The 13,704-nt window shown below is 42.3% G+C and overlaps 1 protein-coding gene across 1 annotated transcript; it reads right to left on the reverse strand.

Annotated features, from left to right (window-relative positions):
• Positions 1–2,564: 2,564 nt before the first annotated feature.
• c1ql3b (complement component 1, q subcomponent-like 3b) lies at positions 2,565–5,281 on the reverse strand. The gene is made up of 2 exons (XM_062023390.1): positions 4,473–5,281; positions 2,565–2,749 (listed from the first exon to the last, which is right to left on the reverse strand). The coding sequence occupies exons 1-2, from the start codon at positions 5,091–5,093 to the stop codon at positions 2,570–2,572; spliced, it is 801 nt and encodes a 266-aa protein (XP_061879374.1). The 5' UTR covers positions 5,094–5,281; the 3' UTR covers positions 2,565–2,569.
• Between the last annotated feature and the right edge of the window lie 8,423 nt (positions 5,282–13,704).

Below are 13,704 nucleotides of genomic sequence, written 5' to 3' on the forward strand. Positions count from 1 at the left end.
GCTACATGTACACAAATACTGTACAGTACTCATCACATGCTACATGTACACAAATACTGTACAGTACTCATCACATGCTACATGTACACAAATACTGTACAGTACTCATCACATGCTACATGTACACAAATACTGTACAGTACTCATCACATGCTACATGTACACAAATACTGTACAGTACTCATCACATGCTACATGTACACAAATACTGTACAGTACTCATCACATGCTACATGTACACAAATACTGTACAGTACTCATCACATGCTACATGTACACAATACTGTACAGTACTCATCACATGCTACATGTACACAAATACTGTACAGTACTCATCACATGCTACATGTACACAATACTGTACAGTACTCATCACATGCTACATGTACACAATACTGTACAGTACTCATCACATGCTACATGTACACAAATACTGTACAGTACTCATCACATGCTACATGTACACAATACTGTACAGTACTCATCACATGCTACATGTACACAATACTGTACAGTACTCATCACATGCTACATGTACACAAATACTGTACAGTACTCATCACATGCTACATGTACACAATACTGTACAGTACTCATCACATGCTACATGTACACAAATACTGTACAGTACTCATCACATGCTACAGGTACACAAATACTGTACAGTACTCATCACATGCTACATGTACACAAATACTGTACAGTACTCATCACATGCTACATGTACACAAATACTGTACAGTACTCATCACATGCTACATGTACACAAATACTGTACAGTACTCATCACATGCTACATGTACACAATACTGTACAGTACTCATCACATGCTACATGTACACAAATACTGTACAGTACTCATCACATGCTACATGTACACAAATACTGTACAGTACTCATCACATGCTACATGTACACAAATACTGTACAGTACTCATCACATGCTACATGTACACAAATACTGTACAGTACTCATCACATGCTACATGTACACAAATACTGTACAGTACTCATCACATGCTACATGTACACAAATACTGTACAGTACTCATCACATGCTACATGTACACAAATACTGTACAGTACTCATCACATGCTACATGTACACAAAGTCTTGTCGTCAACATTCTGCTGAAAGAACTGCATCCAGGACCAAACTGCACTACATTTTCTTTATTTTGCTCCTAATCACTGTTTTCCAGAGAAAGAAGTAAGTAGTGTGAGTATTGGTATTATTAATGCGTGTATAGGTAAGTAGTATTAGTTGGCAGCATTAAGGTGGTATTGCGTCATCACACACCAATGCAACAGCAATGTCTTCCTGAGTGTGATGACACTAAACCTACCCAGAATAAAACAAACCTGACATGTGCTAGAACATAGAAGTACTAATCCCAGTGCTGGGGTAGAACATAGAAGTACTAATCCCAGTGCTGGGGTAGAACATAGAAGTACTAATCCCAGTGCTGGGGTAGAACATACAAGTACTAATCCCAGTGCTGGGGTAGAACATAGAAGTACTAATCCCAGTGCTGGGGTAGAACATAGAAGTACTAATCCCAGTGCTGGGGTAGAACATAGAAGTACTAATCCCAGTGCTGGGGTAGAACATAGAAGTACTAATCCCAGTGCCGGGGTACAACATAGAGGTACTAATCCCAGTGCTGGGGTAGAACATAGAGGTACTAATCCCAGTGCTGGGGTACAACATAGAGGTACTAATCCCAGTGCTGGGGTACAACATAGAGGTACTAATCCCAGTGCCGGGGTACAACATAGAGGTACTAATCCCAGTGCTGGGGTAGAACATAGAGGTACTAATCCCAGTGCTGGGGTACAACATAGAGGTACTAATCCCAGTGCTGGGGTACAACATAGAGGTACTAATCCCAGTGCCGGGGTACAACATAGAAGTACTAATCCCAGTGCTGGGGTAGAACATACAAGTACTAATCCCAGTGCCGGGGTACAACATAGAAGTACTAATCCCAGTGCTGGGGTACAACATAGAAGTACTAATCCCAGTGCTGGGGTAGAACATAGAAGTACTAATCCCAGTGCTGGGGTACAACATAGAGGTACTAATCCCAGTGCTGGAGTAGAACATAGAAGTACTAATCCCAGTGCTGGGGTACAACATAGAGGTACTAATCCCAGTGCTGGGGTAGAACATAGAAGTACTAATCCCAGTGCTGGGGTAGAACATAGAAGTACTAATCCCAGTGCTGGGGTAGAACATAGAAGTACTAATCCCAGTGCCGGGGTAGAACATAGAAGTACTAATCCCAGTGCTGGGGTAGAACATAGAAGTACTAATCCCAGTGCTGGGGTACAACATAGAAGTACTAATCCCAGTGCCGGGGTAGAACATAGAAGTACTAATCCCAGTGCTGGGGTAGAACATAGAAGTACTAATCCCAGTGCTGGGGTACAACATAGAAGTACTAATCCCAGTGCTGGGGTAGAACATAGAAGTACTAATCCCAGTGCCGGGGTAGAACATAGAAGTACTAATCCCAGTGCTGGAGCGTGAGCAGCATGAGTGACAAGTGGGGTGTTTGCGGGGTCTTTAGTCGGCGTACAGCATGAAGCCCGAAAAGGTGCTGTACTTGTTGTTGTTGCCCCCGTGGGCCTTGCCTCCGTCCAGCTTGATGTAGATCTCGTCGCCGGGCTCCAGGTGTAAGACCACACTGTTGCTGGCGTAGTCGTAGTTCTGGTCGGCGTCCTGGGCGATGGCGCTGGCTCGGACCTAAAGGGGGTTACAATTTGCCACTAAAGGTCAAAACACACCAGGAGGAAAGCCAGAGATGTATTTCAAATGAAAGATGATTGACGCAAGCATTTAATCACCTTTGGTATGGTGGACTGCATGGACAGAATATTAGGAACACCACTGTCTGCTTTTGCTGTAATATTGTACATGGTAAGTGGGATTTGTTATACATTATATACAAATATATTATAATATATCAGTATATATTATATACCGTGGGTGTCAAACGTACAACCCGAGGGTCGGATAAGGCCTGCGAACAGGTTTTATCCGGCCCGCGGGATGAGTTTGCTAAGTATAAAAATTAACCTGAAGTTTTTGAATGAAAGAAACTGCTGTTCTAAATGTGTCCACTAGATGTCACAATAGCAATTCTTTGTATCTTTGTAGATGATGCTACACGTGCACAAAATAAACCACATGATATTAGTACATCAGTCCAGGAAAATGAGCAAACTACATAAATAGGATTCTGTAATTTGATTATGATATTTTTTATCTTGATGTATTGAAAATGAACACAGACGAGTTGACTGATGAATATTATCACACCATTTATTCAGAAAGTATAAATAAGGACAAATAAAGATAGAATACTATTAACCGCAACATGTAAGTGTAAAAAAACAACATTATTATTTGTACAATTTCAGAATGTCAAATTTCAGAATGTGTTTGTTCTATTTTTAAACAAAGAAAACAATCTGAAGTTGTCTTTATTTTGAAGTTATCGTGCCGTGATTTCACCAGTCCGGCCCACTCGGGAGTATATTTTTCCCCATGTGGCCCCCCGTCTAAAATGAGTTTGACCCCCCTGTTATATATACTGTACATATAAGTGCAGGACTAAGACTGTACAAGTCCTGTCTGGGGTACTAGGATGTCAAAGCAATAATAATACTGAAATAAACTGCAACAAAAAACTGTGCAATACAAATGAAAAGGTGCAATATACACATCACATCTTTCATATAATGGACAGTTTTACCGTTTTTCTTCTTTTCTTTCTCTTCATAACATGGTCACTACTTTCTCTTCTTGTTATATTCTTATTTTTACTGTTCAATTTTCGTTTGTATTGTTACTTTTTATTTTTCTTCCTATTGTTATATTTTCTATTTTATTTCCATTTATACCTCCATTATTTACTTTTTAAAAAAATCTCAAGTCTGCTGCTGAAATTTTAATATATAATTTTCCTGAGGGAACTCTCCTGAAGGAATCAATAAAGTACTATCTATCTATGTAATCTGTAAATATTACACACACGTTATATTTTCTATTGCTACTATAGTACATTTTTAGTCTACTTCATATCTGCATTATCCTTTCCATCCTTTGTAACTGAGCTACTGTGTGGAACAACTTCCCTTGTGGATCACTACACTTTGTCTAAGTCTAAGTTCTCCAAGTTGGATGCAGAGCAGTTTTATCTCTACCAAGTGCAACATGTATTTTGAAGAATATTAGAACAGCATTTGACTTGCTAGTTCCAATAAAAGCGCACTGAAGTTTGTTTCTAGTCAATGCCATGCGTGCGTAAAAGTGAGCCAAGCACCAAAGTGTCGTGTTCCTAGTCAATGCCAAGCGGACATTTGCGTGCGTAAAAGTGAGCCAAGCACCAAAGTGTCGTGTTCCTAGTCAATGCCAAGCGGACATTTGCGTGCGTAAAAGTGAGCCAAGCACCAAAGTGTCGTACCTGGTTGTTCTTGCACAGGTCGGCCCACATGCTGGTTCCGTCCCCGCCTCGCATCAGCACGTGGTAAACAAAGAAGTAAATCCCGGGTATGGAACAGGTGAACTTGCCCGTGGATGGGTCGTAGTGGTTCCCCAGGTTTGTGACCACGTCGTCGAATTTCAGCACTTCGTAGCCTTCATGCTGCTTCTTGAGTCCCGCATAGAAGGCGATCTTTGGGACGGTGTTGTAGGTGGCCGCGCTGATGGCCCCGGTAGGGCCACTCGCACCGGGTGGCCCCGGAGCACCGGGAGCCCCTCTCTCCCCGGGCCGGCCAGCGGTACCGGGTGGGCCGGGCTCGCCCACCGGACCCCTCGGACCCATTCTGCCCACGCGTCCTGGCTCGCCTTGCGGCCCCTGGATGAAGGTGGGCAGGGACTGCGCCAGGCGGTGCGCGTCTTTCACCGGCTCCAGCGCTTTGGTCGGAGCCGCGGCGGTGGCTGTGGTCCCGTGCGGGTCGCACAGCATCTGGCAGGAGCCGAGCATCTCGTAGCGGGTGGGGGTCCCGGCAGAGTTGACCATGGCCGGGATGAGCACCACCAGCACCAGGACGAGCGCCACGCCGCACACGCCGCCTGCGATCATCTGCACCCTGCGGAGCGACTGCGTCCTCCGAGCCTGGTGGTCTTCCAGCCTGCTTGTGAGCGGTGCTGCGCGGAGAGGAGAAGTGGAGCCAGCCGGTGTGCTTCTGGAACTTTCGGGCGCTAAAACCGCCCTTTGAACGCGCGGAGAGGGAGCAGACACCGCTTTTTACGCGCAGCTCGTCTGCCTTTTCAACCTCGCCCACCTCCACCTCCACCTCCACCTCCATGGTAATAAGAAGGGGGGTGGGGCTCAAATTTACTCCACATTCCTTTAGGGTTCTTCTTTCTGCCCACGCACTTACTGCGTGCGCACAACAATTGAAAGAATGTTGGCTGCTTTTAAGGAGCAGGGAGGGGATGAGTGATGCTTTTCTTCAATCTCCGCACAGAAAGTCAACGACAACAACAACAATAACAACAATAACAGCAATAACAACAACAACAATAACAACAACAATAACAACAACAATAACAGCAACAAGAACAAGAAGAACGCGTGCTACGAAGTATCTATTGTGCAGCTCTTTTTGACCATATAAGTAGGATGTTTGGGGGTGAAAATAAAACAACACTGCCATCCATCCATCCATCCATCCATCCATCCATCCATCCATCCATCCATCCATGTTCTTCCGCTTATCCGAGGTGGGGTCGCGGGGGCAGCAGCCTAAGCAGGGAAGCCCAGACTTCCCTCTCCCCAGCCACTTGGTCCAGCTCCTCCCGGGGGATCCCGAGGCGTTCCCAGGCCAGCCAGGAGACATAGTCTTCCCAACTGTCCTGGGTCTTCCCCGTGGCCTTCTACCGGCCGGACGTGCCCTAAACACCTCCCTAGGGAGGCGTTCGAGTGGCATCCTGACCAGATGCCCGAACCACCTCATCTGGCTCCTCTCCATGTGGAGGAGCAGCGGCTTTACTTTGATCTCCTCCCGGATGACAGAGCTTCTCACCCTATCTCTAAGGGAGAGACCCGCCACCCGGCGGAGGAAACTCATTTGGGCCGCTTGTACCCGTGATCTTGTCCTTTCGGTCATAACCCAAAGTTCATGACCATAGGTGAGGATGGGAACGTAGATCGACCGCTAAATTGAGAGCTTTGCCTTCCGGCTCAGCTCCTTCTTCACCACAACGGATCGATACAGCGTCCGCATTACTGAAGACGCCGCACCGATCCGCCTGTCCATCTCACCATCCACTCTTCCCTCACTCGTGAACAAGACTCCGAGGTACTTGAACTCCTCCACTTTGGGCAAGATCTCCTCCCAACCCGGAGATGGCACTCCACCCTTCTCCGGGCGAGAACCATGGCCTCGGACTTGGAGGTGCTGATTCTCATCCCAGTCGCTTCACACTCGGCTGCGAACCGATCCAGTGAGAGCTGAAGATCCTGGCCAGATGAAGCCATCAGGACCACATCATCTGCAAAAAGCAGAGACCTAATCCTGCAGCCACCAAACCAGATCCCCTCAACGCCTTGACTGCGCCTAGAAATTATGTCCATAAAAGTTCAGAACAGAATGGGTGACAAAGGGCAGCCTTGGTGGAGTCCAACCCTCACTGGGAACGTGTCCAACTTACTGCCGGCAATGCGGACCAAGCTCTGACACTGATCATACAGGGAGTGGACCAAGCTCTGACACTGATCATACAGGGAGTGGACCAAGCTCTGACACTGATCATACAGGGAGTGGACCAAGCTCTGACACTGATCATACAGGGAGTGGACCAAGCTCTGACACTGATCATACAGGGAGTGGACCAAGTTCTGACACTGATCATACAGGGAGTGGACCAAGTTCTGACACTGATCATACAGGGAGTGGACCAAGCTCTGACACTGATCATACAGGGAGTGGACCAAGTTCTGACACTGATCATACAGGGAGTGGACCAAGTTCTGACACTGATCATACAGGGAGTGGACCAAGCTCTGACACTGATCATACAGGGAGTGGACCAAGCTCTGACACTGATCATACAGGGAGTGGACCAAGCTCTGACACTGATCATACAGGGAGCGGACCGCCACAATCAGACGGTCCCATACCCCATACTCTCTGATCACTCCCCACAGGACTTCCCGAGGGACACGGTCCAATGCCTTCTCCAAGTCCACAAAGCACATGTAGACTGGTTAAGCAAACTCCCATGCACCCTCAAGCTAAAATTGAATACCTTGGAAAAACTGTTTTTTTTTTAAATAAAAATGTGTAAAAAATAAAAATAAAAATAAATTCCCAGCCCACAAACATCCTCATTCACAACACGTTCTCTTAGATGTCCATGTTATGATACATGTTCACATTATTTATTGACTGTATCTAAAAAAGATAAAAATATATTTTGATTTAAATGAAGATATGAAATAATCCTAAATGAAATACAATGACTTGGTTTATATACTAGGTCATCAAATCAGTGTCAGTTGAGTCGGTCCATAGGTTGCCTGTAGGGATTTTTAATGTCCAGCAGATGTCAGTATTTAGTGACACAGTATTGACACAGTATCAATACAGTTTTGCAATGTGTCGAAACGCTTCATGACGCCTCATCAAGCCATGACTACTGGACACTAATCAGAGAGCTACTTAGTCCTGCCTGTCTTTTTGTCTTTTCTTGTGCATGGTTTTCCTTGTGAGCTATTCCGTTAGCTTCCCATGCTATAGGCACTCTTGTTTTGTTCCGTTTTTTGTATTTCTTTTGAATGATTTATAGGAATGAATCATTTCCTACCTGCACCTTTGTCTCCAGAGTTCCTGCTGCATGGCTTGGAAGAAGAATCCTGGCATCAGCATGCGACCACCACGGTACAGAAAAGCAGCAGCCTGAGTGAAGCCACAGGCAGGACTAAGTAGCTCTCTGATTAGTGCCCAGGAACAGGTGAGCGTCCGAACACTAATCAGAGGCAGGTGAACACAATGAATAACCAAGGAGACACAAAACAGGGGTGCTGAAACAAAACGTAAACAACAAGTCAATCAAAGGTAAATAAACTATGTTTCAGGTAACGGATCATAACAATTTGTTTATATTTGTTTGCAAATAAAAACACTACTGGGGGGAGTGAGGTAACATGAGCCAACCTACTCTTGGACTAGACTTAGTCTTAGACTTAGACTTAGACTTGGACTTCCTTTTTATTGTCATTCAAATGTGAACTTTACAGCACAGATAAGAACGACATTTCGTTATATAAGCTCATGGTAGTGCAGGATAAAAAAGCAATTAGGTGCGTATATAAATAAATACATATACTGTATATAAATAATATATAAATATATATATATAAAATAAATAAATATATATAAATATATATAAATAAATAAATAGATTACTGTACAGATAAATATATTGCACTTTTTCACATGCGTCCACGTTTATGGATGTATGTTATATTGTCTTTTTTTATTCCAGCCAGTTAATCCATTTTGGGGGGAGTTGAGGGGATGATTGAATGATGATGCGTTCAAGAGTCTTACGGCCTGAGGGAAGAAGCTGTTACACAACCTGGAGGTTCTGCTTCGGAGGCTGCGGAACCTCTTTCTAGAGTCCAGCAGTGTGTTTGCTCTCCAGGTAAACATGCACATATATGGTCATGTGACCATACATACAGGAAGTAGAAATGATTCAATTCAAATCCAAATGTATTCACATAACCTTTGACCACAAGTTCCTTAAAAGGCTTCACAAAGTCACAAGGACATCCCCTGAACTAAACCCCAAGAAAACATTACAAAAAACCAAGATGGGGTAAAAGAAGGACCCTTGAGAAGATGTAGGGACCCCCTTTCTAGGGGTGTGGGGGAAAATCGATTCAAATTCAAATTGCCATTCTCACGTTGTACGATTCAGTATCGATTCTCATTTTTCATAAATTGATTTTTATTTTTTTATTCATTTTTTTAATTTTATTTTATTTATTTATTTTTTTAAATGAATGAATCCAACAAAACAATACACAGCAATACCATAACAATGCAATCCAATTCCAAAAGCAAAGCCGAGCCAGCAACACTCAGAAGTGCAATAAACACAACAATTGAGAGGAGACACAAACACCACACACAACAATTGAGAGGAGACACAAACACCACACACAACAATTGAGAGGAGACACAAACACCACACACAACAATTGAGAGGAGACACAAACACCACACACAACAATTGAGAGGAGACACAAACACCACACACAACAATTGAGAGGAGACACAAACACCGAACAAAACAAAACAAAAGTAGTGAAACAAAAATGAATATTATCAACAACAGTATCAATATTAGTTACAATTTCAATATTAGTTACAATTTCAACATAGCAGTGATTAAAAATCCCTCATTGACATTATCATTAGACATTTAATAAAAAGAACAATAGTGTGACAGTGGCTTACACTTGCATCACATCTCATAAGCTTGACAACACACTGTGTCCAATATTTGCACAAAGATAAAAGAAGTCCTATTTTTGCTTCATTTAATAGTTGAAACTAATGTACATTATTGCAATCAGTTGATAAAACATTGTCCTTTACAATTATAAAAGCGTGTTACTCTGCTTGCATGTCATCAGACTGGAGTAGATCCTGCTCACATTTATGTATTCCATCAATAGACAATCCTTTTCAATCGGGAAAAAAAATCGATTTATAATCAAATGGTGACCCCAAGAATCAATATTGCATCGTGCAACACCCAAAGATTCGCAGCCCTACCCCTTCCAGAGTGATCATCCATCTTGTTGTGATGCAGAGGTAAAGAAGGTAAGCAAATCAATCCAGGTTTCAAATGATATATTCATATAAAGGTCATGTCAATCACTTCACTAAACATTAGCCTCAATTTTTAACTTACTTCCTTTTTTCCAAAATGGTGGCGATGCAGAGTTTGATTGTGATTGCACCTGGATCAGGTGCATCGCCACCTGGATCAGGTGATGCACCTGGATCAGGTGATGTACCTGGATCAGGTGATGTACCTGGATCAGGTGATGCACCTGGATCAGGTGCATCGCCACCTGGATCAGGTGATGCACCTGGATCAGGTGATGCGCATGGATCAGGTGATGCACCTGGATCAGGTGATGCGCATGGATCAGGTGATGCGCATGGATCAGGTGATGCGCCTGGATCAGGTGATGTACCTGGATCAGGTGATGCACCTGGATCAGGTGCATCGCCACCTGGATCAGGTGATGCACCTGGATCAGGTGATGCGCATGGATCAGGTGATGCGCATGGATCAGGTGATGCGCCTGGATCAGGTGATGTACCTGGATCAGGTGATGTACCTGGATCAGGTGATGCACCTGGATCAGGTGATGCGCATGGATCAGGTGATGTACCTGGATCAGGTGATGTACCTGGATCAGGTGATGGGCATGGAATAATTCTGGTTTTGCTTACTGACCTCGAAGCTATTTTATTTGGTAATAAAAAGTGTGACTAGTAGATGGCAGTCAAACATAAGAGATACATGTAGACTGAAATATGATGGCAATATGACTCAAGTAAACAACACCAACATTTTATATGTTCCATTGAAAATATAGAACATTACACACGGCGCTCAAACATCTATCAAAATGTTTGAGTAGGACTTTGGTAAGCTATGAAGCCACACCACTTGATGGATTGTACTGTGCTTCAACATAGGAGTATTATTATGCTGTGTGTATAAGGTAAGACATATTATCTGGCGTTTTGTTTCACAATATTATGCAAAATACATTTTCTTACCTTCTGGTACCTGCTGATGTGTATTTGGGATCTGCATAAATCCTGAAAAATTGCCATTGTAGTCTGTGACGATACCGTAGTGGATAATCTTCTTCTTTTTCTCTATCTTCTTGTTATGTGACATTCATCCTCCACTGTTGCCATTTCTAATATAAAGTAGTGTAAAGTTCTTACTTATATCTGTCAGTAAACTCACCATGAAAGCACTAAAACATACCGGTGTAGTGACTTTACATTATTCACCCAAGGAACTTTAGCTATTAGAGAGTTCCGGTCGGACAGTTTTTCACAGGACACATTTCGGGCGTTGTTGTTGTTTCTGGATGAGGAGATGCTGCTCCGTTATTGATTGAAGTAAAGTGTGAATGTCATTAAAAGAGTTAGCGCCATCTTTTGACACTTCTTCCACTCCCGTCCTTTGCACGCTACACCGCTACAACAAAGATGACGCTGTCCAAGTGGAGGCACGTAGATAGGACCTGAAGAGACTGTCAGAAAGTGAGTTGAAGATGATGAGTAAAACATCATCTATGCAACATTTTGAAGCAGCATTACATGTTATGTAGACCACAAGGAAGTCTTTTACATTTAGAAAATAATCATAATAATAATATGACTCCTTTAATGCACCTTATAATCCGGTGCGCCTTTTATATAAAAAAAGATAAAAAATAGACTATTCATTGACAGTACGCCTTATAATCCGATGTGCCCTTTGGTCCGGAAAATACAGTAGTTATTATTTTTAATATTGCCTGAACTGTAATTGTTCTGCCCTATTTCAAATCCTAGACTTTGTGTATGCACATTATGGATTGTAATGTATTGACTATTATTATGGATCGTAATGTATTGACAATTATTATGGATTGTAATGTATTGACTATTATTATGGATTGTAATGTATTGACTATTATTATGGATCGTAATGTATTGACTATTATTATGGATTGTAATGTATTGACTATTATTATGGATCGTAATGTATTGACTATTATTATGGATCGTAATGTATTGACTATTATTATGGATTTTAATGTATTGACTATTATTATGGATTGTAATGTATTGACTATTATTATGGATCGTAATGTATTGACTATTATTATGGATTGTAATGTATTGACTATTATTATGGATCGTAATGTATTGACTATTATTATGGATCGTAATGTATTGACTATTATTATGGATCGTAATGTATTGACTATTATTATGGATTGTAATGTATTGACTATTATTATGGATCGTAATGTATTGACTATTATTATGGATTGTAATGTATTGACTATTATTATGGATTGTAATGTATTGACTATTATTACTGACAAGGTTGGTCACAAAGGTCCAAGGCCTAATTAGGGAGGTTGAAGTCAAATCTGTGCTACTCCTCTGACACCTGGTCACACCTCCCTGGGCCCCTGAGTCCAATTTATCATGTGAGAAAATTGTCTAAGTGGGAAAATGCGGGTGGGAGTGAGCGGGAGGAGGCAGTGAAGGAGGGAGGAGGCAGTGAAGGAGGGAGGAGGCATTGAAGGAGGGAGGAGGCAGTGAAGGAGGGAGGAGGCAGTGAAGGAGGGAGGAGGCAGTGAAGGAGGGAGGAGGCAGTGAAGGATGAGTGCACACATGAATGAATGAAAGGAGGCCATCACTTCATCAATGAACAATTAGCCTTTAGAGGCTCGGACACAAATCCCTTGTTGACTTGTGCTCTCCAGTCCTGGAAAAGTTCTATTTGGTCTTGCAGCCGCCCTCGCTGTTTACTTACAAGATGAACCAACACGCCCACACGATTGAAAAGTAAATGTCTCAATAAGAATTCATGAGCATTTGTCTTGGGTGTAAGGTTTGAGTGATGAAAGGCCAATGGTTGTTGAGGAGGGCAAATAATGCATTCATGTCACTCAGCTTCCTGCCAGCCAGAGACAAACATCAACTAGCAATGGCTGCTACAAATTGTGACTTCAAATATTTTATTTTTGCACTTTTAATATGTTTTTTGCAATTTTATTTTTGACAGTGCCGCATAAGATGTGTTTTAATTGCTGATGCTTGTTAATTGATTTTTAAATGCGCCAGAAAATAACCCGTTTTGTACACTGTTGATGTGTTTCAGTGTAAATTAGGCGTAAATGTGTTCCTGTATAGTAACTCATTAGATGAGCATAATAAGTAATTAGATGAGCATAGTAACTAATTAGATGAGCATAGTAACTAATTAGATGAGCATAGTAACTAATTAGATGAGCATAGTAACTAATTAGAAAAGCATAGTAACTAATTAGATAAGCATAGTAACTAATTAGATAAGCATAGTAACTAATTAGATAAGCATAGTAACTAATTAGATAAGCATAGTAACTAGTATATGATGCAGATTCCAAGCATGTAAATAGTTAGTATAGTTGAAGGTCATTATAAAAGATGAGTGCACATCAAAATGGCAGCTACACTTTACATCTTAAACATCTCAAACAATTTGGGGGGAATGTCCGGCGGGCCAGATTGAAAAGCTTAAGGGGCCCATGTGGCCCCCATGTGGCCCCCATGTGGCCCCCATGTGGCCCCCATGTGGCCCCCGGCCCTTCATTTGCCCAGCTCTGCCCTCCACTCCCTCTCACATGATACAATGTTACGTTGTAGCTGCTTGACGGTCGTGTGAATGAAGCCGCAAAGAAGAAAAAGGGATGTGAAGTCGTATGAAACCCTCCTGTTGTCTTATTTTACTGGCTTGCTTTTATTTTGAAGGCCGGAATTGACCATTTTTGTTTTATTTTTCATGGTTAAAATACAGGATTTCTGGGAGGAATAATATTGAATAACATTCAATAGTATCATAAACTGGTAAAACAATACACAACTATTTGTTTGGATTCA

The sequence above is a fragment of the Entelurus aequoreus genome, linkage group LG16 (assembly GCF_033978785.1).
Source record: "Entelurus aequoreus isolate RoL-2023_Sb linkage group LG16, RoL_Eaeq_v1.1, whole genome shotgun sequence".
Taxonomy (NCBI): Eukaryota; Metazoa; Chordata; class Actinopteri; order Syngnathiformes; family Syngnathidae; genus Entelurus; species Entelurus aequoreus.